Source organism: Rutidosis leptorrhynchoides, chromosome 4 (assembly GCF_046630445.1).
Source record: "Rutidosis leptorrhynchoides isolate AG116_Rl617_1_P2 chromosome 4, CSIRO_AGI_Rlap_v1, whole genome shotgun sequence".
Classification (NCBI taxonomy): Eukaryota; Viridiplantae; Streptophyta; class Magnoliopsida; order Asterales; family Asteraceae; genus Rutidosis; species Rutidosis leptorrhynchoides.
The window spans coordinates 71,926,649-71,953,683 of record NC_092336.1 but is presented as its reverse complement, the minus strand read 5'-3'; the positions used below and the strand labels follow the sequence as shown (position 1 = coordinate 71,953,683).

General features: G+C 33.2%; 1 protein-coding gene across 1 annotated transcript; it reads right to left on the bottom strand.

The window, feature by feature from the left end:
• Positions 1-8,037: 8,037 nt before the first annotated feature.
• On the bottom strand, positions 8,038-11,019 carry LOC139839731 (eukaryotic translation initiation factor 2 subunit alpha homolog). The gene is made up of 7 exons (XM_071829873.1): positions 10,553-11,019; positions 9,261-9,317; positions 9,092-9,178; positions 8,865-9,011; positions 8,666-8,770; positions 8,453-8,551; positions 8,038-8,372 (listed from the first exon to the last, which is right to left on the bottom strand). The coding sequence occupies exons 1-7, from the start codon at positions 10,937-10,939 to the stop codon at positions 8,211-8,213; spliced, it is 1,044 nt and encodes a 347-aa protein (XP_071685974.1). The 5' UTR covers positions 10,940-11,019; the 3' UTR covers positions 8,038-8,210.
• Positions 11,020-27,035: the final 16,016 nt, after the last annotated feature.

Here is a 27,035-nt window from a genome sequence, read left to right as displayed (position 1 = left end):
CAAAGTCAAATCCAAGAACTACTTGATCGTGGTTTTATCCATCCTAGCCATTCACCTTGGGGCGCTCGGATTTTGTTTGTTAAAAAGAAAGACGGATCCCTACGAATGTGCATTGACTATCGTGAACTAAATAAATTGACGGTTAAGAACCGATATCCTCTTCCTCGCATTGATGACCTCTTTGATCAACTACAAGGGTCTTGTGTATATTCGAAAATCGATCTCTGCTCGGGTTATCATCAATTAAGGGTTAAGGGGGAAGATGTCTCCAAAACCGTTTTCCGGACTCGTTATGGTAGTTATGAATTCCTTGTCATGCCATTTGGTCTCACTAACGCACCGGCGGTGTTCATGGATCTTATGAACCGCGTGTGCAAACCGTATCTCGATAAATTCGTTATTGTGTTCATCGATGACATATTGATCTATTCTAAAAACGAAGAAGAGCACAAACAACATCTCCGACTTGTGCTTGAACTCTTGAGACAAGAACGACTTTATGCCAAATTCTCCAAGTGTGAATTTTGGTTAAAGGAAGTTCAATTTCTTGGTCATGTTGTAAGTGATCAAGGTATTAAAGTCGATCCCACAAAAATCGAAGCCATTAGTAAATGGGAGACTCCTACTACTCCTACTCACATTCGTAAATTCTTGGGTCTCGCCGGGTACTATCGTAGATTTATCGAAAACTTCTCTTTGGTTGCACATCCTCTAACCGCATTAACTCACAAGGGAAAGAAATTCATTTGGGCGACCGAACAAGAATCCGCATTTCAAATCTTGAAAACGAAGCTAACCACCGCTCCTATCTTGTCACTTCCCGAAGGCAATGATGACTTTGTTGTATATTGCGATGCCTCGAAACATGGTTTTGGGTGTGTATTGATGCAACGAACGAAAGTCATTGCTTATGCTTCTCGACAACTCAAAATTCATGAACGGAATTACACGACTCATGATCTCGAACTCGGAGCCGTTGTCTTTGCACTTAAAATGTGGAGACACTATCTTTATGGAACCAAGAGTACTATCTTCACCGATCACAAAAGCCTTCAACACATCTTCGATCAAAAGCAACTAAACATGAGACAACGACGGTGGATTGAAACTTTGAACGATTACGATTGCGAGCTTCGTTACCATCCCGGGAAGGCAAATGTAGTAGACGATGCCTTAAGTCGAAAAGAAAGAGCGGTGCCTCTTCGTGTCCGAGCCTTAAACATCACCATCCATACAAACCTTAATAGCCAAATTCGGGTAGCCCAAGATGAGGCTCTCAAGGATGAAAACCTTTCACACGAGCTCTTGAACATTCTCGTCTCTCGATTCGAAATTAGGGAGACCGGACTCCGATATTACGCCGGAAGGATTTGGGTGCCTAGTTATGGGGACCTACGAAGCCTTATTTTAGATGAAGCCCATAAGTCACGATACTCGATTCACCCCGGTGCCAATAAGATGTACCACGACCTTAAACAACTATATTGGTGGCCGAACATCAAAAGGGACGTAGCTACTTATGTTTCCAAGTGTTTGACATGTTCCAAAGTCAAAGCCGAACACCAAAGACCGTCCGGACTACTTCAACAACCCGAGATCCCGCAATGGAAGTGGGAAAGGATAACGATGGATTTTATCACCAAGCTACCAAAAACGACGGGCGGTTATGATACCATTTGGGTTATTGTTGACCGTCTCACCAAATCCGCACACTTCCTTGCCATGAAAGAAACGGAAAAAATGGAGAAACTTGCACAACTTTACATTAAGGAGATCGTAGCCTGACACGGTGTACCCTTATCGATTATCTCCGACCGAGATGGCCGTTTCGTTTCTAGATTTTGGCGTACTTTGCAAGAAGCGTTGGGAACGCGTTTAGACATGAGCACCGCATATCATCCTCAAACCGATGGACAAAGCGAACGTACAATTCAAACCTTAGAGGACATGTTACGAGCTTGCGTGGTTGATTTCGGAAAAGCTTGGGACAAGCAATTACCTCTCGCCGAGTTCTCTTACAACAATAGTTATCACGCGAGTATTAAAGTCGCACCTTTTGAAGCGCTATATGGCCAAAAATGTCGTTCACCTCTTTGTTGGGCCGAAGTAGGCGACGTACAAATCACCGGACCCGAACTCATTCACGAAACCACCGAGAAGATCGTTCAAATCCGAGATAGGCTTCGGACGGCCCGGAGTCGTCAAAAGTGCTATACCGACAAAAGACGCAACGACCTTGAATTTCAAGTCGGTGACCGCGTCATGTTAAAAGTCGCACCTTGGAAGGGTGTAATCCGTTTTGGGAAACGCGGGAAGCTAAATCCGCGGTATATTGGTCCTTTCGAAATCTTGGAGCGTATTGGAACCGTTGCTTATCGTTTAGATCTTCCGCCTCAATTGAACTCCGTTCATCCTACCTTCCATGTATCTAACTTGAAAAAGTGTCTTGCCGAACCCGATATCGTCATCCCTCTCGAGGAACTTACTATTGATGACAAACTTCATTTTGTGGAGGAACCGGTTGAAATTGTGGACACCTCCGTCAAGACATTGAAACAAAGCCGAATCCCGATTGTTAAAGTCCGTTGGAACGCCAAAAGGGGACCCGAGTTTACTTGGGAAAGACAAGATCAAATGCAAAGGAAGTATCCTCATCTATTCGTGAATTCGGAAACGCAAGATCACGAGGAAGAAATAACGACTACTACGCCTACTTAAATTTTGGGACGAAATTTCTTTTAAGGAGTAGGTAATGTAACATCCCGCCTTTTTCCGTTTACTTTCCGTTTATTCATTTTAAACTCCGTTATATGTTTATAACATCTCCCGTTAATACGCGTTTTAAATTATCTCGTTTAGGTAATTCACGCACCCGATTCAAACTTGAGGGACTAAAATTGACACGGGGCAAACTAGTTGACTAGGTCAACTAGTCCACCCCAATCACCACCATTCAATCATCTCCATCTCTCTCTCTTTCTCTCTAGCAAGAACACACACACAATTACCAAATTCATTCAATCATCATCTAAATTCGATCTATGAGGCTTACAACAAAATAAATTACATAATCATGATCCTCTCTTCATCCTCTTCATTTTGGTACCAACTTCATCTCGTTTGGGTAACATTTCTAAAACTCTAGATTTCTCTAAATTCGTGTTTTTGACTTGAAATAGTGTTAGTTAGTGTCTATGGCTCATTGTGATGTCGTGAATGTAAATTGTATGCTCGATCTTGTTATTCGGTGTAACTATCATGAACACTTGAAATGGGTTAGTTTAATCTTTGATTTTGATTGATTAAATGTTGTTAGATGTTAAACCCATTGTGTTAAAAGTGTTACTAGCATCGTTAGTTTCGTTTTGGTATGTTGGATGATATGAAAACCGTGCGTTAACATGATTATTGATTTTGTGATTCTTAATTAGGGTTTGATGAACCTTAAAATGAACTTTTGATGCATTGAATGCTTGTTAATGTTGTTAGTAAGTGTTAGGTTGTATTGTATGCTTGATTACCTACGAAATGGCGTATTGTATGTAGGTAGTAAGTTTCCGAATCATTGATATGTATTTATGAACTTGGATGCGGTTAATGATGAGCATTAAATGCGGTTTTGGTTGTTGTAAGTGTTGAATTGATACACGAAATGTGTTTAGTCGTTTTCCTCGTCAAAATACCTTCCCAACGGTGTATGATACATGTTCTAGGTGTTTTTGGTTAGCAAATTGTTTTTGTTTGAGTTTTGGTTCGTGCATTCTTTGTTGCAGCAAAACAGGGCCTGGATACAGATCTGGACGCCGTCTAGATTCTTGGACGCCGTCCAGCCCTTCAGACTTGGACGCCGTCCAGTATTTTGGATGCCGTCCAGGCCTTCAAAGCTGGACGCCTTCCAGACAATCTGGACGCCGTCCAGATACCCTGGCAGGCTACTGTCTTCGTTGGTCATTTTACGGAAAATGTTTGCTATGCTATGGACCTCCGATTCACATGTAATTTGTTCTAACATGCTCATACATGATTAAAAACCTCAGAAAAATCGTTCGGGACCCGACCCGAACGTGTTGACTTTTTCATTGACTTTGACCGACCAAAGTTTGACTTTTTGTCAAACTTAACCAAATGATTATGCAACCTTCCTAACTTGTTTCTATACTTGTATCTTGCATGAAACTTGACAATTTGATTTCACATGCTACATAATCGAGTCGTAACGAGCCGTAGGACTAATTGAACATCTTTGACCTATCGTGTTTACCATTATTGATACGACCTATTTGTTTAGGTCAAGACTAGCATTGTTCTTTGCACACGTTACTTGTCGAAGTACTTATTTACTCTTCCGTTCAAGGTGAGATCATAGTCCCACTTTTACTCTTTTGAAACTTACATTTGGGATGAGAAAACATAAACGTTCCTTTTTAACTAAGTGAACACAAGTACAGGAAAACAAACATTCTACATACGAGTTTAGAACAAAAATCCTCAATTCGATTATCATTAGTTACACTTGCCGGGTGTAAGCGAGAACTTATGTTATATGGCCATATGGGTTTGACAAACCCTCATTCAAACGGTTCGCTACCGTTTACGAATGAAATGTATTTTCGAGAAACAGTGTATGTTCTAACACTATTGTGATGGGGTTCTATGGAAGGAATGTTAAGCATTGATAATTGGGTGCTCGTGAAACAAACTTTTGGAATGTATTACTATTATCTCATTGTTGCAAATCTTGTGGTTCACTTGTACTTACTTACTCAAACCTATGATTTCACCAACGTTTTCGTTGACAGATTTCTATGTTTTTCTCAGGTCCTTGAACGATACATGATACATGCTTCCGCTCATTATTTTGATACTTGCATTGGATTTCGAGTATATATGCATACATGGAGCGTCTTTTGGCTACTTTTAAATTGTGTCGCATAAGTTTCATTTGTACTTATAACTTTGTAACGTAACTTGTGGTGGAACTATTCTTGTAAACTTTGAACAATCTTTACATTTGAAATGAATGCGACATATCTTTTGGTCAAACGTTGTTTTAAAGACTTATGACCACGTAACGGGACCTAGGTAGACGGCGCCGTCAAACATGATTTGGTCGGGTCGCTATAATTACTTCATGGTTTTAAGTCACAAGTAAGCTCTAAGATGGCAATATCATTTATCCTAGAGTGGATATGTATGAGGAATCCTGACACAAACTATATTCTACTTTGACCTGTATTTAACGCTGTGCGTAAATGCCAGTCATAAGGGTGCAGATCAGGTACAATATGGGATGTGGTGGATGTCTATACAGTTGAAGCAATTTGTTCCTTCTTCTCATAGCAAGTTGAAGCGATATCTCTGGGCCCCTCGTTGATTTGTGCTGCATTAAATGCATGGCCATGCTACGACTGAATTGATGCAATAGCAGTCTATTTGATCACCACAAATCTCTATCGGGAAACATAATCTTGAATGATGATGATTGACACTTAACCATGTCACACGTTCATATAGATATCTTGAACAAAAGGATGACTGATATAAATCAAAATATAGGAGTGTAACGTAGCAGACTAGTTGTTACACACGGTGTGTCTTTTAAGACAGGCCAATATTATTAATGTCAGTGCAAGTGGGAGTCTGTTAGAAATATGTTCTCGGGTTGGCTACGGTTCGATCGTGGTTTGACCGTGGTACATATATTCCGAAGATATGCCCATGACATTAAATAATAAAAGTCCATTTATCCTATTCGGTCACACACAAAGGCCAATCGTAAATTGTTTGATATACCTTCTAATCGGAAATTAATTTATTAATCATTAGTTAATGGTTTAATAAATTAAGTTTTTTTTATGTGTGTACATATACTTACAAATCTAAATATATAAGATTTGATTTGATTTAAATAAGATTTGATTTGATTTGTAAATCTTATTTTATATAAAGATTTGTACTATAATCATATTTTATATAATATATAAGATTTGATTTGATATAAATAAGATTTGATTTGATTTGTAAATCTTATTTTATATAAAGATTTGATTTTGCAAATCTTTTAAAATCTTTCCAAATCTTTATATTTGTATTATATGTATCAATTTTATTCTATATAATACCAAGTCTTGGTATTAAAAATATATATGTAACTTGAGATACAAAAACACACATACAAAATGCTATTTCTCTTTCTCATTTTCAAGTAACCAAAATACTTTATAATTGGGTTCGGGTTTTGGTGGAAATAAGGAAAAGAAAAGATCCGTTAAGTAGAAGGTATAGATCGAAGCAAGGTTGGAACTTTGGGTGTCTACCGTTTAGAGGAACTTTTCTTTGGGTTTTCAAATTCGATCTTCAAAAGGGCTACAAAGGTTGTATTCTAATCTTCTCTTGTTCAGTTTCGTTAATTTGTTTTGTTTACTAAAGTTTTGTACAATGATCCGTGGAAGAGTATGATTTTGTAAAGTTTTAAAAATGCTTCCGCTCGCTTTGAATTTGTATCATACTCCAACAAAAGAATGTTATATCACTTTATGTTTTTTTAATGAACTTTGATAAAACTTCATGCACACAATTCAGGTAATTGATTTGATCAAATGAGATACAACTTACCTCTCCATGCTAAAAAGTATATTCGGAGTTCCATTGCCATCTTGCTAATCGCGGTGAAATGCTTTTCTCCCAAAATAAAGTGAATATCTCATTATGACGGATTATTCACGAATGGCTCTCAATCTAGTGAATCTTGACAAACGAGGTATTGATCTTAATTCAACTGATGTTCGGTGTGTAACGATAATCTTGAGACTGAAAAACACATTTTCGTTGACTGCAAAGTGGCTAGATAGTTATGGGCAATACATTTTCAGTAACTAGGTCAAATCAATTAATATTCAATTTAAAAACGAAGATTGATAACTACAATAAACTCATGTACAAACAAAGACTTCAATCAATCAGAATTCACAAAATGATGTTACTCAGGACTCAGGAGTCATGAATCTCTAAAATGAATTTTTTTGGCACAAAACTTTAGATATCTATTAAACATAGATCTAAAAGATCTCTATTCAAGGTGGCAGTTTAAACCCATTTGATAAAGGGTCGAAAATAAAGTTTACATTTCTATTGTTCATATTCAAGGTGACAATTTTAACCCATTTAATTAAGGGTCGATTATTTAATTCATTTCTAGCAGGTCAAACAATTAGAATGTCATCCACAGTAAAAATTTTATGCTTAAAATTAGATATCCTATATCGCAACTGACTCCCTAATAGTTTCTTGAAAAACTTTACCGTTTCAACAAAAAGCGTCAAGGACTGAGCCAACCAACTAGTACTAAAAGATTACCATTTAACAATTTAACCTGTTACCGATCGAGCTATTGAAACAGAAACTATGATTTTGACCTGTTACCGATCGAGCTATCCAGTTCAATTTCAGACTTTAAGCATCCGGTGACAACGCTTATTTTCAAGAAAAAAAAATATTGCATTTGATATCAAGTATAAAGAACAAATTACCGAAGCAATGCATCCAATACAATAATAAGGAATTAATAATCTAGGGTTTTGAAAATGTGTAAAAACATATAATTCCTATTATATTATAGTCTCGAGACTGTAATAGCATAACGATCTTCACAACTGAACAGATTGTAACTACCTCTTACTCTACATACATTCACTAAAATCCACTCAAAAATCATAATATCTACCTCGGTTTCCTGTTATTCCCCATCCAGAAGCCACTGAATGATTCATATCGATTTCACAAGCACACACACAATGAGATCGACCAATAGTAACGATGTTTGGCCAGGTTCATGATTTTGTTAATGCGGATCCTTTTTGCTAGTTTTCTGTACCTAAACGCGTCATCTCATTTTCAAAAAATGGCGCTTCTTATACGAACTCATGTTTTCAAGAGTTTTATTTACCCTATATCAATATATGAGCAAGAAAAATCATAACTACTGATGGAATTTAATCAAAAGAATATGGTGGAGTGATAGTGAAGTAGAGTTACCCAAGGAAACAAACTAGCATATCGAACAAAGCAAAATCTCAGTTTATACAAGCCCATTCAAGGATTAGTAGATTGGCAAAAGTAATACACCAACAAGAACAAAATTTAACAGATGCAGTTTTTGAAACATGTATCTGTTTTCACCTGATCATAAAAATCCAACATCACCTAAATCTCTAATCCATCATACCAGAAGAAGTTGAGCTATTATCCAAATCAACAGAACCCATTCCTGTATCTTCTTCTGCTTCACTATCTTCATCACCACTAACCTCTGCATTTTGACGCTCAAGTCTTGCCATCTGTTCTGCAATCAATTTGTCCTCTCGTTCACTCACCTAAAACAACCAAACCCAAACAATCGTTAAGAAAAATACTATCGAAGTTGCCATGTGAAAAATATTATATAAATGCTTACTGCTCTAGGTGCCTCTTTTACAGTAAGTTTCCCTTTATGGCGCTCAATCGTTGTAGCACAAACAGCAATCGCTTTATTGAGCACTTTTACCCCTTGTTCCTGTACAAATCCACAAACTTCCATCAACAATCTAGGATGACAAGAAATTGCAATATCAAACGTGAACAATATGATGTAATTAATAAAATGATGATTGGTGGAAATACAAAATACCTTATCCAGAGTCTGAGTGTAAAGAACATAAGATGGTGCAGCGACCAATTTCATCTTCACTGGGCACTCTTTGGTACCAACCGCTTCAGCTTTTCGCATGGCATCCTGTCACCATACACAACTCTTTAGATTATTGCAATCATTTTTTAATAATTTTTTTAAAAAACTATAATAGCAATTATAAAAACGAGAGTGAAACCTTAATGTGGAGCACACCATCAAATTCAAAACACTTCATTTCAATAACAGAATGTATTTTCAACGGTTGTGGAGTCATTCGTCTTCTTATGTTTCGAACCAGAGCTTCTTTTACATCATCAGAAATTGCAGGAACCACCTTAGTCACCTACAAAATTGGAAACAAAAAGTAACTAGTACTGAATTTGAATACCATGGTCAAAAGCCACATCTTAACTTAATATTTACCTCCTTCCCATCTGGACCAATTTCTTTTAGTTCACGAGTCAACGACTTCAGCACTGAATCAGGATCATTAACAATTTCTTTGAATGCCTGCACACAGCTAGAGAAACTGTTAACATACATAGTTGGGAAAAAAGGATCAGAGCTTGACAAGTCAATAAGGATATCTCACCTCAAATGCATGACCATATTTTCGGTACAGAGGCCAGCCAACATGGATGTACAAATCCTGTCACATGTAACTTGTATTTCATATATGCAGAATTAAAGAGGGTTATAACTACTATCTTTATATTATAACAAATAGAAATTCATAAGCAAAAGAGCCAAAAAACAGTCATTTATAAAAATAACAAATATATTAAATTAAAAGGACTTGGGCTGAAATTGTAGAAACAGGCAGTCTAGAAATTTTAATAATGTTCACTGCGAGATTTGAGATGAGTGTAATACTGTTTGCGAATATATGAGCTATAATGATACGAGAAAGGTTAATTACTACCATATACCATATACAAAAGTGTCATTATGTCAACAGTGCAAGGTCCTTATGATTGGATCTCATCGAGAAGGTTAAAGTTGCACCATGAGGTCCATGACATATGTGTTTTTCTGAAACTAACATCAACAAAGAATAAAGAAGAAAATGAAGCAGTAAATCGTCCACTTTGAAGTCTAGATATCACATAGACCAACTAGGTGACCTATAATTCTTTATTAGTTATTAGAGAACACTATAACTTTAATAAATTTATGATTTCCCTCCTTTTCCCATCAAAATGTTCTTTACATGAACTGTAGGAAACATATATGGTACAAATATATACTTGGTAGCATACTAGATGCAACATATTGTATACGTAACCTCCATCATTAATACGATCACAAATAAATGATTAGACGAGTAGCATACTAGCAGCAAACTACCATTTAGCAATTTTGTGATGTCAAGCACAATTGTAGACGGTTAAAACAATTGTACTTATCCTACATAGACGCTTAAAACATTTATACTTATCCTACATACTGAAATAACTCAATTCTCCAAATACTATCAACCAAATATTCATTAAATAAAGCAACACCGATTCATACAGACTTAAAGCTATATACATATAGCCTTCTAACATTCGCCGATCTATATATAATCAGAAGGCATTATTCCAACTATTTGTTCCTTCCTATTTGTTGAACTATACTCAAACTATATTACTGAATATCACTGATAAAGTCTATATACACTGCCTTAAACACAACAATCCTATCAATTATAACTCATAACAACAAATCAGCTATGATTATCACCAATTGAAACTACTTGTATATTCCATCAATCACTTTTGATGATCCAAACAACATCATGAGGTAAGTAAATTAGCATAACTATTCATAAACAAGTATAGTAATCAACTAATCATAATCATAAATAATCATAAAACTCATAAGCTAAAACTTAAAAACTACCTCGAGATCAGCATTCATTGTTTCAGCAACATGTCTCATAATCGAGTGAACAAGCTTGCTCTTACTGTACCTCTCTTCACAAACTCGTATATCCTGATCCGATAACCGTTTTTTACTCAAATCAATATAACCTTTTTCAGCATTAACACGAAGCACCATAGCAGGTTCAATACGGCCGACTCTAATTAAGCTACCAACGCTTCGAATGCGCCTGCGAGACAGATCTGATAACAATATCATACCTTCGATATTGTTGTACTCAAGGAGAGCCACATGAGTAGCTACATCTCCGATTTCTTTCACCTGAATCATCACCGGAGTATCAACCTCCGGGAATCGAGCCTCATACATCCGGCAGTCTGAATTTATAGGTGACGCCGTAGACATCTGAGAAATTGGTGGTATACACTACAGTATTTTTTAGGGTTTTATAAGAAATTGGGTTTTGTGAGAGAAAAATGAAATACTCCGTAATTGTTCACGGTCTGGTACTTTTATTACTCCCTTGGTTAATACTTAATACGGAGTAGTGCACACTGCACAAACCAAAAAATACGCAAAAAAATACGCAGAAATGTAATCATTTAATTTGATTTTTATTTATTTACTTTATACCTAAATATATCAAAATTTAAAACAACTTTACCATATTATTCTTATCTTTTTATTAAATAAGACATTTAAAAACACATTATCAAATTGAGAGTGATTAGTTGTTTTTTTTTTTTTTTTTTTTTTGAAAAGCAAGAAAATATTATTATTAGACAAACTGTTACATGAGATATAAGGGTTGAGCCCAACAACGAAAACGTATGTCTGAAGCCCGAAACAAGAACTATATTCTACACTTAATTACAGTATAAATAGCCTCGAGTATGAGATCGATGATGCAATTGATTTTGAAGTCCTTCTTATTAGTAGATATTAGCCAACCCCGGTACGATGATAAGTGGAAGAAACATAAGAGCCGGGATTTATCAACAATTGATGCCAATCTAAAGATGCTTTCTTGAGCCTTTTCGAGATCCAATTGAAGATTTGAATTTGAATGTCCGAGATTATCATGTTAGGTGACCATTATTTGTTACGAAAGATTTTGGCGTTTCTATTTTTTCAAATTGTGTAACCACACACCCATTTAGTTGCTTGCCATATTGTTTTACCCAACGAGGTGTTTGTTATATTTTGGGATGACACAAACGCATCATTGATGTTATCAATCGTGTGCGCCTGTAGGTTTCACCAATTGAGAAGTAAAGTCCAAATATTTGCAGATTTCGAGCATTTTAATAGGATGTGGTCAACCATTTCCACGAGGGTGTTGCAAAGAGGACATAGAACCGAGTCAAGATCTATCCCGCGTTTGTCTAGTTCTGCTCTTGTAGGGATTCTTTTCATTAACACTCTCCATACAAATATGTCGATCTTTTGAGGTAAAGCTTTGTTCCTGAATGTTTCCGTGTGTGTGCTGCCAACCTCGAGTCTTTTGTCATCTACCATCAATTATAACGCTTTAGTCGTGAAAACTCCACTTGGGTCCAAATGCCATCTCCACGAGTCACACATGTTGGACAAGGAAAAAGAAGATATAAGTCGATTGAGTGCATCTAATTCATTTAAGGCTCGACCTCTAGGAGGCCTAGCCCATTGCCACGTGCCCAAGTTTTGATTATGAGATGTGATTATCCTTTTCGAAACAAGTGTGTCTTTGTTATTCTCTAGTGCACATAATCTGCCGAATAGTTGATGTAATTTGTCATCTCCAATCCAATGATCTTTTCCAAATAATATAGTGTTTTTATGACCCGTCCTAATTCATCTGGACGAATACATTCCATTTGGTTACATCGCGAGGTACTTGACCTCTATATGATACATTTTACAAACATTGCATTCGTTTTTAAAAGACAAACTTTCATTACATCGAAAGTTGACAGGCATGCGTACCATTTTATAATATATCAAACTATCATTGACTTAATAATAATCTTGTTGAACTCAATGACTCGAATGCAACGTCTTTTGAAATATGTCATGAATGACTCCAAGTAATATCTCTAAAATGAGCAAAGGCACAGCGGAAGATTTCTTTAATACCTGAGAATAAACATGCTTTCAAGTGTCAACCAAAAGGCTAGTGAGTTCATTAGTTTTTCATAATCAATCATTTTCAATAATATAATAGACCACAAGATACTCATAATTAGAAAACAATCTATGCAGGTATACTCCTGCTATAAAATCATTCATATGAAGAACACCGGAACCTTTCAAACAACTCACCAACGGTAGCTAATGCGTAGTGCAATGACAAAATCATCTCACCGTGGTAGTTGTGACGACTCGAAAATTTCCGATCAAATTTAAACTTAAATCTTATATGATTTCGACAAGATAAGCAAAGTCTGTAATATTGAGTTACAAAATTTTGAAACTATTTCATGATAACATTTGATCTTTGACTATTCCCGACGATTCACGAACAATTGTGTGTAAATAAATATGTATGTATATATATATATATATATATATATATATATATATATATATATATATATATATATATATATATATATAAATGCAAATATAAAAATAAGTGTATATATAATATTTAAATTAATAAAGTACACTTTAATCATTTGAATTAAAAATATAAAGTAATATATAGAATTATTAAGTTATTATTAAAATGAATATATGAATATATATATATGAATATATATATATATATATATATATATATATATATATATATATATATATATATATATATATATATATATATATATATATATATATATATATATTAATGTTGGAATATTAAATATTCAATGTATGTTAGAATATATATTACATAATTAATAATATGTAATATTAATATTTAATATAATAAGTTTAATTATAAGTTAATTTATAGTTGTTATAATAATATAGTTATTACTTTCAATATTAATACTAGTATTACTAATATTGTTATATATATAGATATGAATTTCGATATATGTACAAGTTGTTATATTATTGTTATTAATATTAATATCAAGATTATTAAAATTATAATACTAAAATTTTTACATTTGATTTGTTAATATCATTAAAACTAGTAGTAAAGCTATAATTTTAGTTATATGATTTATATTAGTAATATTATTAAATATTATAATTACTTTCATCAAAATAAATATTTATGTTAATATTAAAATTTATTATGAATATTATTATATTAAAAGATCAATACATGTATTTTTGTTATATTAATGTTATTATTATTATTATTATTATCATTATAAAATAATACAAAATATTATTAATACCATTAATAATATTATTAGTATCATTTTTATAATTTTTTTTTTGGTATTATTATTATTTATTATTATAAATATAATAATAATAATAATAATTATTATTATTATTATTATTATTATTATTATTATTATTATTATTGTTGTTGTTATTATTATTATTATTATTATTAATATATTAATTATTAATAGTAATTCAATTATATAAATTATAAAAAAAATCAGAAACTAGTACGAATCAATTGAGGGTTACAATCAATCTGTTCCTAATTTTGTTTCTGTCTCTAAAACCAGTACAATCACGAATTTAATATCAAGAAACCATCCAAATTCAGTTTGATGTCATTTTCCTCATTTAATTTTTTTTCTTTCTTTCTTTATTTTCTTCTCTGATTAATACCTGTCGACTACTTCAGTGCTAGGAAACTAGATTAAATGGAGTGTTAATTGGATAGCAGTCGATCCACATTATCAACCAGATTACAAACATTTTTTTTCAGCCTCTAATTTTGTTTAATTTAAAAACAAAAGGGATTAAGAACACAACATACCCTGTTCGTGCTTCATTATTTTAAAAACTCGATTTTTCAATCAATTTCAAAAAGTGTTAATGCAGTTTGGTTAAGAACCTCCTATATAAACGATCTGCAAAGTTTCGAATATCAATTTTTCATAACGAACCCGAATTTTCGAGTCAAAGTTTTGATTTTAAAAAGTCAAACATCGTTCTTCCATTAAATTCGAATTATTGTGGAAATTTCTGTTTCAATTGGGAATTCAGAAAGTTTATAGATGTAATTTAGAACCTTTTTTATGTTAGAAGTTTCACCTAAAACGATCTAGATTTCGAGAAGTGATTTTGAGTTCTCAAATGAATAACCGCAACTATTTTAAGCTTTCTTTTTCTTCCTGCTGTCGAATAATTTTTTTACGAATTTACACAGTACATTGATGTCTGTTTCGTTGGAAGTCCCAAAACCAAAATCGTTGTTTTATTGTTTATGATTCATGAGGTTCCTAGTCGATTTGATATGGGAAGGAGAGGAAAGAACAGAAAACAGACATAGGATAAATATACTGGAGTTATGTTATAAATCAGAATAACAGAGAATGGTGGGATGGTTAAGGTGTGTGTTGGGTGTGCGAGAGGTCTCAGGTTCGAGTCCGGTTCATGGCAATTCTTTTTTACACAAAGCTTTTAAGGGTATACTCAATTTCTTTTATTATTATTATTATTATTATGATTAATATTATTATTGTTATAATTATTATTATTAGTATTAAGGTTATAATTATGATTATAAATTGTTATTATTATTAGTGTATAATTATAGTTATTATTATTACTAATATAAGTATAGTTATCATTTATTATTATTATCATGACTATAATTACAATTACGATTATTAATATTATTATTATTGTTATTACTAGTATTATTATCATAACTGTCACTAGTAGTAAAATTATCATTTTAATTATTATTTTTATCAGTAGTATTATTATTATTAGTATTAAAATTAGTAATATCATTAAGGATAACAAATTAGTACTATTGTTATTATTATTATTATTATTATTATTATTATTATTATTATTATTATTATTATATTAGTAACATAAGTATCATTATAAATATTATCATTTCTAGTACTAATATGATTATCATTAATTGTGTTGATATTATTAAAAATTTTAATATTTTTATCATTTTTACTAAAATTATTATTTTACTATCATTAAAACTACCATTATTATAATTATCAAAATTATCTATATTATCATTATTAAAATAATTATGATTACTAAAAATTAAAAGTTTTAATAACGTTGTTAAGGTTATATGTACAAAGATAAAGATTTTTATATACAAAAATATATTTAAATTACATAACTAATTATATTAATATATCTACGTATATAAAATGAAAATTTAAATAAATAATGAAACTTATAAATTATTAATATAACAAATACATCATTAATAATAAATAGAATTAATCGATTACGAGTATATGTTTTAATAGATATACAATTGATATAGGTTCGTGAATCCGAGGCCAACCCTGCATTGTTCAATATAGTCATATGTATTTTTACTACAAAATACAGTATGGTGAGTTTCATTTGCTCTCTTTTTAAATGCTTTTGCAATATATATTTTTGGGACTGAGAATACATGCGCTGCTTTTATAAATGTTTTACGAAATAGACACAAGTGATCGAAACTACATTCTATGGTTGGATTATTAAATCAAATATGCCCCTTTTTAGCTTGTTAGCCTAAGAATTGGTGTTTATTATAATTGCCACCAATTGACGCGAATCCTAAAGATAGATCTATGGACCTCGACAAGTCCCATTCGGGTTACGAATACTTTAGTACTTCGATTATCATGTCCGATAAGAGTCCCGGAATGATGGGGATATTCTATATGCATCCTGTTAGTTCGGTTATCAAGCGTTCACCATATGAATGAATTTTAATTCGCGAGTTACGCGTGACAATATATGAAATCTTGTGGTCTATTAAAATAATGGAAATGATTGTTATGATAAACTAATTAACTCACCAACCTTTTGGTTGACACTTGAAAGCATGTTTATTCTCGGGTATGAAAGAAATCTTCCGCTGTGCACTTGCTCATTTTAGAGATATTACTTGGAGTCATTCATGATATATTTCAAAAGACGTTGCATTCGAGTCGTTGAGTTCATCAAGATTATTATTAAGTCAATTATAGTTTGATGTATTATGAAATGGTATGCATGCCGTCAACTTTCATTGTAATGAAAGTTTGTCTTTTAAAAACGAATGCAATATTTGTAAAATGTATCATATAGAGGTCAAGTACCTCGCGATGTAACCAAGTGTAATGTATTTGTCCAATTGGATTAGGACGGGTCACTACAGTTGGTATCAGAGCGGTGGTCTTAGCGAACCAGGTCTTGCATTAGTGTGTCTAACTGATAGTTGTTTAGATGCATTAGTGAGTCTGGACTTCGACCGTGTCTGCATGTCAAAAGTTTTGCTTATCATTTCGTGTCGAAAATCATCTACTTATCACCCTTAGGAAATTACCTGTTTATCATTCCTAGTATAGACACATCTTACTGCATCGAATGCATAAATAGTGTATAGATGAATCCATATCTTAGCATATCTGTTACTGTAGACTTTATCTGACATGTTTCCTTAATTTCCTCCGTAATCTACGGGATCTTTTGTACTATATTAGATATTCTATATAATTAGAATATTATCCGATAATCGAAAATCATTTCATATCGAAAATCCTCTAACAGATCATAAAAGATGGATCATACACCTAGCTTGGATTCCATTAGTTCCGGAAGCAATTTCGAGATGCGTATTGAAGTAGACTCCGAAGTCAATGAAGCTGAAGTGTCTCCACCGTTTAGCTATTTTTCTTTCTGGAGGAGATGAGGGTGGGTCCGAGACTTACTCACTCGATGGAGAAATGAAGAAGGCGAGCCCTACCGCGAACCAAACTTACCTCCTAACATCGGAGAAAACGATGTACTCACCGGTGAACCTATGCGCTGAAATGTCCCGTTCTTATTGATTAAAAACGTTCCATATTAATTGATTTCGTTGCGAGGTTTTGACCTCTATATGAGACGTTTTTCAAAGACTGCATTCATTTTAAAACAAACCATAACCTTTATTTCATCAATAAGGTTTAAAAAGCGTTACGTAGATTATCAAATAATGATAATCTAAAATATCCTGTTTACACACGACAATTACATAATGGTTTACAATACAAATATGTTACAACAAAATAAGTTTCTTGAATGCAGTTTTTACACAATATCATACAAGCATGGACTCCAAATCTCGTCCTTATTTAAGTATGTGACAGCGGAAGCTCTTAATAATCACCTGAGAATAAACATGCTTAAAACGTCAACAAAAATGTTGGTGAGTTATAGGTTTAACCTATATATATCAAATCATAATAATAGACCACAAGATTTCATATTTCAATACACATCCCATACATAGAGATAAAAATCATTCATATGGTGAACACTTGGTAGCCGACATTAACAAGATGCATATATAAGAATATCCCCATCATTCCGGGACACCCTTCGGATATGATATATATTTCGAAGTACTAAAGCATCCGGTACTTTGGATGGGGCTTGTTGGGCCCGATAGATCTATCTTTAGGATTCGCGTCAATTAGGGTGTCTGTTCCCTAATTCTTAGATTACCAGACTTAATAAAAAGGGGCATATTCGATTTCGATAATTCAACCATAGAATGTAGTTTCACGTACTTGTGTCTATTTTGTAAATCATTTATAAAACCTGCATGTATTCTCATCCCAAAAATATTAGATTTTAAAAGTGGGACTATAACTCACTTTCACATATTTTTACTTCGTCGGGAAGTAAGACTTGGCCACTGGTTGATTCACGAACCTATAACAATATATACATATATATCAAAGTATGTTCAAAATATATTTACAACACTTTTAATATATTTTGATGTTTTAAGTTTATTAAGTCAGCTGTCCTCGTTAGTAACCTACAACTAGTTGTCCACAGTTAGATGTACAGAAATAAATTGATAAATATTATCTTGAATCAATCCACGACCCAGTGTATACGTATCTCAGTATTGATCACAACTCAAACTATATATATTTTGGAATCAACCTCAACCCTGTATAGCTAACTCCAACATTCACATATAGAGTGTCTATGGTTGTTCCGAAATATATATAGATGTGTCGACATGATAGGTCGAAACATTGTATACGTGTCTATGGTATCTCAAGATTACATAATATACAATACAAGTTGATTAAGTTATGGTTGGAATAGATTTGTTACCAATTTTCACGTAGCTAAAATGAGAAAAAATATCCAATCTTGTTTTACCCATAACTTCTTCATTTTAAATCCGTTTTGAGTGAATCAAATTGCTATGGTTTCATATTAAACTCTATTTTATGAATCTAAACATAAAAAGTATAGGTTTATAGTCGGAAAAATAAGTTACAAGTCATTTTTGTAAAGGTAGTCGTTTCAGTCGAAAGAACGACGTCTAGATGACCATTTTAGAAAACATACTTCCACTTTGAGTTTAACCATAATTTTTGGATATAGTTTCATGTTCATAATAAAAATCATTTTCTCAGAATAACAACTTTTAAATCAAAGTTTATCATAGTTTTTAATTAACTAACCCAAAACAGCCCGCGGTGTTACTACGACGGCGTAAATCCGGTTTTACGGTGTTTTTCGTGTTTTCAGGTTTTAAATCATTAAGTTAGCATATCATATAGATATAGAACATGTGTTTAGTTGATTTTAAAAGTCAAGTTAGAAGGATTAACTTTTATTTGCGAACAAGTTTAGAATTAACTAAACTATGTTATAGTGATTACAAGTTTAAACCTTCGAATAAGATAGCTTTATATGTATGAATCGAATGATGTTATGAACATCATTACTACCTTAAGTTCCTTGGATAAACCTACTGGAAAAGATAAAAATGGATCTAGCTTCAACGGATCCTTGGAAGGCTCGAAGTTCTTGAAGCAGAATCATGACACGAAAACAAGTTCAAGTAAGATCATCACTTGAAATAAGATTGTTATAGTTATAGAAATTGAACCAAAGTTTGAATATGATTATTACCTTGTATTAGAATGATAACCTACTATAAGAAACAAAGATTTCTTGAGGTTGGATGATCACCTTACAAGATTGGAAGTGAGCTAGCAAACTTGAAAGTATTCTTGATTTTATGTAACTAGAACTTGTAGAATATATGAAGAACACTTAGAACTTGAAGATAGAACTTGAGAGAGATTAATTAGATGAAGAAAATTGAAGAATGAAAGTTTTTGTAGGTGTTTTTGGTCGTTGGTGTATGGATTAGATATAAAGGATATGTAATTTTATTTTCATGTAAATAAGTCATGAATGATTACTCATATTTTTGTAATTTTATGAGATATTTCATGCTAGTTGCCAAATGATGGTTCCCACATGTGTTAGGTGACTCACATGGGCTGCTAAGAGCTGATCATTGGAGTGTATATACCAATAGTACATACATCTAAAAGCTGTGTATTATACGAGTACGAATACGGGTGCATACGAGTAGAATTGTTGATGAAACTGAACGAGGATGTAATTGTAAGCATTTTTGTTAAGTAGAAGTATTTTGATAAGTGTATTGAAGTCTTTCAAAAGTGTATAAATACATATTAAAACACTACATGTATATACATTTTAACTGAGTCGTTAAGTCATCGTTAGTCATTACATGTAAGTGTTGTTTTGAAACCTTTAGGTTAACGATCTTGTTAAATGTTGTTAACCCAATGTTTATAATATCAAATGAGATTTTAAATTATTATATTATCATGATATTATCATATATGAATATCTCTTAATATGATATATATACATTAAATGTCTTTACAACGATAATCGTTACATATATGTCTCGTTTAAAAATTATTAAGTTAGTAGTCTTGTTTTTACATATGTAGTTCATTGTTAATATACTTAATGATATGTTTACTTATCATAGTATCATGTTAACTATATATATATCCATATATATGTCATCATATAGTTTTTACAAGTTTTAACGTTCGTGAATCACCGGTCAACTTGGGTGGTCAATTGTCTATATGAAACATATTTCAATTAATCAAGTCTTAACAAGTTTGATTGCTTAACATGTTAGAAACATTTAATCATGTAAATATCAATCTCAATTAATATATATAAACATGGAAAAGTTCGGGTCACTACAGTACCTACCCGTTAAATAAATTTCGTCCCGAAATTTTAAGCTGTTGAAGGTGTTGACGAATCTTCTGGAAATAGATGCGGGTATTTCTTCTTCATCTAATCTTCACGCTCCCAGGTGAACTCGGGTCCTCTACGAGCATTCCATTGAACCTTAACAATTGGTATCTTGTTTTGCTTAAGTCTTTTAACCTCACGATCCATTATTTCGACGGGTTCTTCGATGAATTGAAGTTTTTCGTTGATTTGGATTTCATCTAATGGAATAGTGAGATCTTCTTTAGCAAAACATTTCTTCAAATTTGAGACATGGAAAGTGTTATGTACAGCCGCGAGTTGTTGAGGTAACTCAAGTCGGTAAGCTACTGGTCCGACACGATCAATAATCTTGAATGGTCCAATATACCTTAGATTTAATTTCCCTCGTTTACCAAATCGAACAACGCCTTTCCAAGGTGCAACTTTAAGCATGACCATCTCTCCAATTTCAAATTCTATATCTTTTCTTTTAATGTCAGCGTAGCTCTTTTGTCGACTTTGGGCGGTTTTCAACCGTTGTTGAATTTGGATGATCTTCTCGGTAGTTTCTTGTATAATCTCCGGACCTGTAATCTGTCTATCCCCCACTTCACTCCAACAAATCGGAGACCTGCACTTTCTACCATAAAGTGCTTCAAACGATGCCATCTCAATGCTTGAATGGTAGCTGTTGTTGTAGGAAAATTCTGCTAACGGTAGATGTCGATCCCAACTGTTTCTAAAATCAATAACACATGCTCGTAGCATGTCTTCAAGCGTTTGTATCGTCCTTTTGCTATGCCCATCAATTTGTGGATGATAGGCAGTACTCATGTCTAGACGAGTTCCTAATGCTTGCTGTAATGTCTTCCAGAATCTTGAAATAAATCTACCATCCCTATCAGAGATAATAGAGATTGGTATTCCATGTCTGGAGATGACTTCCTTCAAATACAGTCGTGCTAACTTCTCCATCTTGTCATCTTCTCTTATTGGCAGGAAGTGTGCTGATTTGGTGAGACGATCAACTATTACCCAAATAGTATCAAAACCACTTGCAGTCCTTGTGATGTTATGCGAGGTGTATATAAAATAGTTATTAATTTTAGCAGAAAACACTATTAAATACGATACAATTTTACACAAGATATTTATTTATTTATAGAATGGATATACTTAAACCTTGCTACAACACTTATAGGCAGTGTACCTAATCGTACAGTAGTGTAGTTTTTAGTAAGTCCGGTTCGTTCCACAGGGAAATCTTTAAACAAAGCTCAACGCTATATTAGTTTACTTTTATAAAAATACAAATATATATATAAGTAATATTATTATTATAAAGGGGGGTTTTTACCGTTTAATGACCGGTTTGTCGATTTTAAGACTTTAGTCGCAGTTAAAACCTAATGTAAAATATAAAATAAATACAAGACTTAAATTAAAGCGTAAAGTAAATAACGATAATGAAATTGCGAATAATAAAAGTGCGATAAAATAAAATTGCGATAATTAAAAAGTACGATAATTAAAAGTGCGATTAAATAACAATAAATAAAAGTGCGATAATTAGAAGTGCAATTAAATATAAAATAAAGGAAATTAAATATGAAATAAAAGAATTATGCTTATTTAAACTTCCGTAATCATGATGTTTGATGTGTTGATTTTAGTTTTATGCCCCATGGGTTAATTGTCCTTTGTCCTGGATTATTTAATATGTCCGTCTGGTTTTCGTCCATAACAGTCCATCAGTCATAAATATAAAGTGCGAGTGTCCTCGTCAAATTATTATTATACCCGAAGTTAAATATTCCAACTAATTGGGGATTCGAATTGTAACAAGGTTTTAATACTTTGTTTAATGAATACACCAGGTTATCAACTGCGTGTAAACCAAGGTTTTACTACTTTGTTAACAATTACACCAATTACCCTTGAATGTAATTTCACCCCTGTTTTAATTATTCTAGTGGCTATTAATCCATTCCCGTGTCCGGTTAAATGAACGATTATTCGTACATATAAATACCCCGCCCATCGTGTCCGATCGAGTGTATATGGTAATTTATAGGGACGTCCAATTGTAAATCTTTATATTAACATTAACAAACTATCATTTAGTTAAACAAATATAAAGCCCATTAATAGCCCATAGTCTAATTTCCACAAGTGTCGTTCTTTTGTCCAAACCCCAATTATGGTACAAAGCCCAATTACCCAATTTTAGTAATTAGCCCAACATCATGATTACTTCGTTTTAAATAAGCATAATAATAACTTAGCTACGAGACATTAATGTAAAAAGGTTGAACATAACTTACAATGATTAAAAATAGCGTAGCGTTACACGGACAGAATTTCGACTTACACCCTTACAATATTCGCTAACATACCCTTATTATTAGAATTATAATTAAAATTAAAATATAAATTATATATATATATATATATATCGTATATATGAGAGAAGAGAGAAAAAGATTATATTTGCGATCAGAATTCGGTTGGCTTTATAGGGATTTTCGAAATTTGGGGCTCCGGGACTCGCGGTATATTTTGCCTTCAAACTCCGCGAGTCGCGGAGTTTGAAATTCCAGCTCACACTTTGGAGTCTTTCTCTGCCGACGGTTTTTATTTATAAATATAATATATATATAATTAATATAATTAATTATATATTATATTATATTTATATGCATAGTTAACTTGTAATTTTTAGTCCGTTGCGTCGAGCGTTAAGAGTTGACTCTGGTCCCGGTTCCGGATTTTCGAACGTCCTTGCGTACAATTTAATATCTTGTACTTTGCGTTTTGAATCTTGTACTCTTGTAATTTCGAGACGTTTCTTATCAATAATTGGAACCTCTTTGATTGTCTTTTGTTCTTTTGAGCTTTTTGGTCGTTTGCGTCTTCAATTCGTCGAATCTGTCTTTTGTCTTCACCTTTTATTATTTAAACGAATATCACTTGTAAATAGAACAATTGCAACTAAAAGCTTGTCTTTCTTGAGGAATAATGCTATGAAATATATGTTCGTTTTTAGCATTATCAAATATTCCCACACTTGAGCGTTGCTTGTCCTCAAGCAATATTGTCTTGAAATACTAGAATCACTTCTTTATTCTTCACACTTTGTACATCAGTGATTTCTATAAGGTGGTATAAACAATGGTAGTAACGATATGGTTTACAGTCCCACATGACTATAAAAATTTAGATCCATTAAGGAAATTGGATCTTTATGAAAACATTTGATCTTTTGAAAATTAAATCTAGTTTTTACCCTAGATAAGTTTTCCGGGATAACCCTTTACCGGTGTTTGCAAAATATTTTTGTGGGTTTGGTGGATTTCAGAATTGAAAATTTTAGCTCAAAACTTGCTGTTTTGTGTCACCCACTTGCTAACCTTGTATTAGGAAAGCAACACGTCCAGTTTACTTGTTCCGTATATTACCTTTCGGCAAACTACCGTCCGGTTGTAAAGGAAAGCGTTGAACAAGCAACTGTTAAGGCAATGTCCCGTGACATGCTTTTGATTATGGTCTATAACGTGTCGGACGCAATTACTATCCTTGGTAGGAGCAATAGTAAAGCTTACCCTTATAATTTTTCGGTCTGGCACAAGATCCTGTCTTTGACCACTATGCAACCACCGTTCTTACGGTTGACACCCGATTTAGTTCAGGTGACCTAATGAATTCCAGGTGAATTCCTAGGATTTTACGTTCAATGGTAATGAACGCATTGAAAATAGGGTTTTCAGAAAACAAATCGGTTTGTAATTTTGATCAAAATATTTTCTCGTTTAAGCTCGAGTTTAGATATCATCGAATTCCATGAGTTTGTAATTCTCAATCTTTAAGGTCAATCTCTAGGATTGAGTAATATCAGTCTTAAAAGCTGATTTTTAATCTTTAAGGAGATTATCCTTTCTGGGGATCTGATTCATTAGTCTTATCCAGCTAATTTGCATGGTGCCCCCCCCCCATTGTACGAGATAAATCCTTCTCATGGTTAGGATAAATCTGACCACTTGGCGACCCTGTTTAATGCTGAGGTCCGTGGATTTCCTGCTGATTTTAGTGATGACTTTTCTAGATTTTTCGTCAACCTACAGCTGGTCTGGACGACAACTTCATGACCTAAATCAAGAAGCGCGTGTCTTTTTCGGAAGACTTTACTTCCTTTTAATGATGGAATTGATTCATCGTGTAGATCCATCTCTTCTTTTCTTTCATCGGGTAAAACAGTTTAGTTTAGTCCAAAGCAAAAGTATTTTCAGTTATTTGTTACAGATATATGTGACATATGTTAAGATAACTTGGTAAATTTTCCCACACTTGGCTTTTATTTTCCTTTTTATCGTCCTCTATTCCATTTTAAATGAATTTTAACATTTTAGTTTGTTTCTCAATTTATGTCCTTTCCGAGGTAACAATAATTTCGGTGTTAAAACCTAGTTTTATCGTTCATAAATATGTATAAACATGATTTTGAGTTCATTTAATTGAAAATTTTTTTAAAATTTTTTACTAGAATTGGGTAGTTAGTATATAAGACTAGGGCTGTTCTTTATTATCATAGAGCACTAGATTCTAATACAACTACTGCTTTACTAGTATTTTTAATGGTAACCAAGTGTTTAAGATAAAAATTTTTAAAATCCGAAAGAATTTAACCCCTTCCCACACTTAAGATCTTGCAATGCCCTCATTTGCAAGAAATCAGTAACAATTTAAATTATTGAGGGTGATTAGTGTGAAAATGATTAAATTTTACCAAAGTTTCCAAATATATTGGCGTTTGTTTGCTGAATGATAAATGGTGCACATCATTTGTTCATTCCGTCTTGTTGTTATTTCACATATATTTTGCATCTTGTCGTCAAAATTAGTTGCTTTTGCTGAACTTAATGCCAGTCTTTGAAAATGCATTGTTTTACCCTGTTGTGTACATAAGATAAACTGCAAACATATATACATATTTTTGAAGTTTGGTATATTACCCCACATTCAAAAATTATTAAAATCTAAGAATAAAAGTTAGATAATTATAAAAATGATTACAATATTAACAAAAGTATTAAACGTATCAATAATTACAAATTACAAAATAAAAAATAAAAAAAAATAATAAGTAAACTAAGGATGATATTGGTACCAATAGGGGTTCCAGGCATAACCATATGTGCTATAGAATGCTTCGGCAGTGTCATACGTAGGATATGGTGGCTGCATCTCTATAGACCAGGGAGGGAAGATGGGTTTCGGTGTAGGAATATAGTTTCTACCTATATGTTGGCAATGAGCTATGATTTGGTTCTGATGAACTTGCCAATCTTCAAATGCTCTCTGTCTAGCATTTTCGTATTCCTGAGAAGCTATAAACCTATGCATTTCTTGCATCTCATTCCCCCCTCCTACATTACCTTGCTGTTGGTTTCTCTCCACCTGTGGATGTCTACCATGGTATCGTACTGCGGCGTTATTTCGCCTCTTCAAAACTTTCGCACCATGGTATACATTTAAACCTATAGTATCGCGGGGTTCTGGTTCTTCTACTAATAATCCCCCCCGACTTATATCCACACCGAGATATTCACCAATCAAAGTAATAAAAATACCACCTCCTATTATGCTATGCGATCGCATCCCCCGAACCATAGCTGATAAATAATAACCCACACAATATGGTATACTTACAGCGCTTTGTGGGTCTCGAATACACATATGGTAAAACAAATCTTGTTCATTTACTTTTTCCTTGTTCTTACCCCTTTGTGTAATCGAATTAGCTAAAAATCTATGTATCACTCTTAATTCGGCTCTATCTATATCCAAATAAGAGTAATTTCCCCCTTTGAAACGGTGATGGCTTGTCATTTGACTCCATACACCGTGTGTATCAAAATTTTCATCTATCTTTCTATCGTTTAGTATCAATCCTCTACAATCGGCAGACGCTAACTCCTCAGGCGTATATATACGTAAAGCCTGAGCCATGTCTAGTAAAGACATGTGGCGCATCGAACTGCCTAACAAAAATCTAATAAAAGAACGATCGGTTAAACTAGCTACCCGATCATTCAACTCTATACTACATAACAATTCTTCACACCATACTTTATATACAGGTCTACGTATGGTGAATAAACATACCCAGTCATTAAAAGAAGAATTACCATACCTCTGTACAAGTAATTCCCTAATTGGCCCGGCCAATTCTACAGCTTCTAAGGGTCCCCATTCTATGACCCTCGGTACCTCAACAACCTTAGAATGAAGAGTATGCAAACCCCTTTGATATTTTGGGTAATCTATCCAAAGTCTGTCAAATCTCAGGTTC

What these genes read in the sequence shown, in the direction of transcription:
- LOC139839731 (XM_071829873.1), bottom strand. Translation starts at nt 10,939, where the DNA reads ATGTCTACGGCGTCACCTATAAATTCAGACTGCCGGATGTATGAGGCT. An exon ending in ATGGTGTGCTCCACATTAAG is followed by an intron (nt 8,771 to 8,864) that starts GTTTCACTCTCG and finishes GTATGGTGACAG; the next exon opens with GATGCCATGCGAAAAGCTGA. An exon ending in TAAAAGAGGCACCTAGAGCA is followed by an intron (nt 8,373 to 8,452) that starts GTAAGCATTTAT and finishes TGGTTGTTTTAG; the next exon opens with GTGAGTGAACGAGAGGACAA.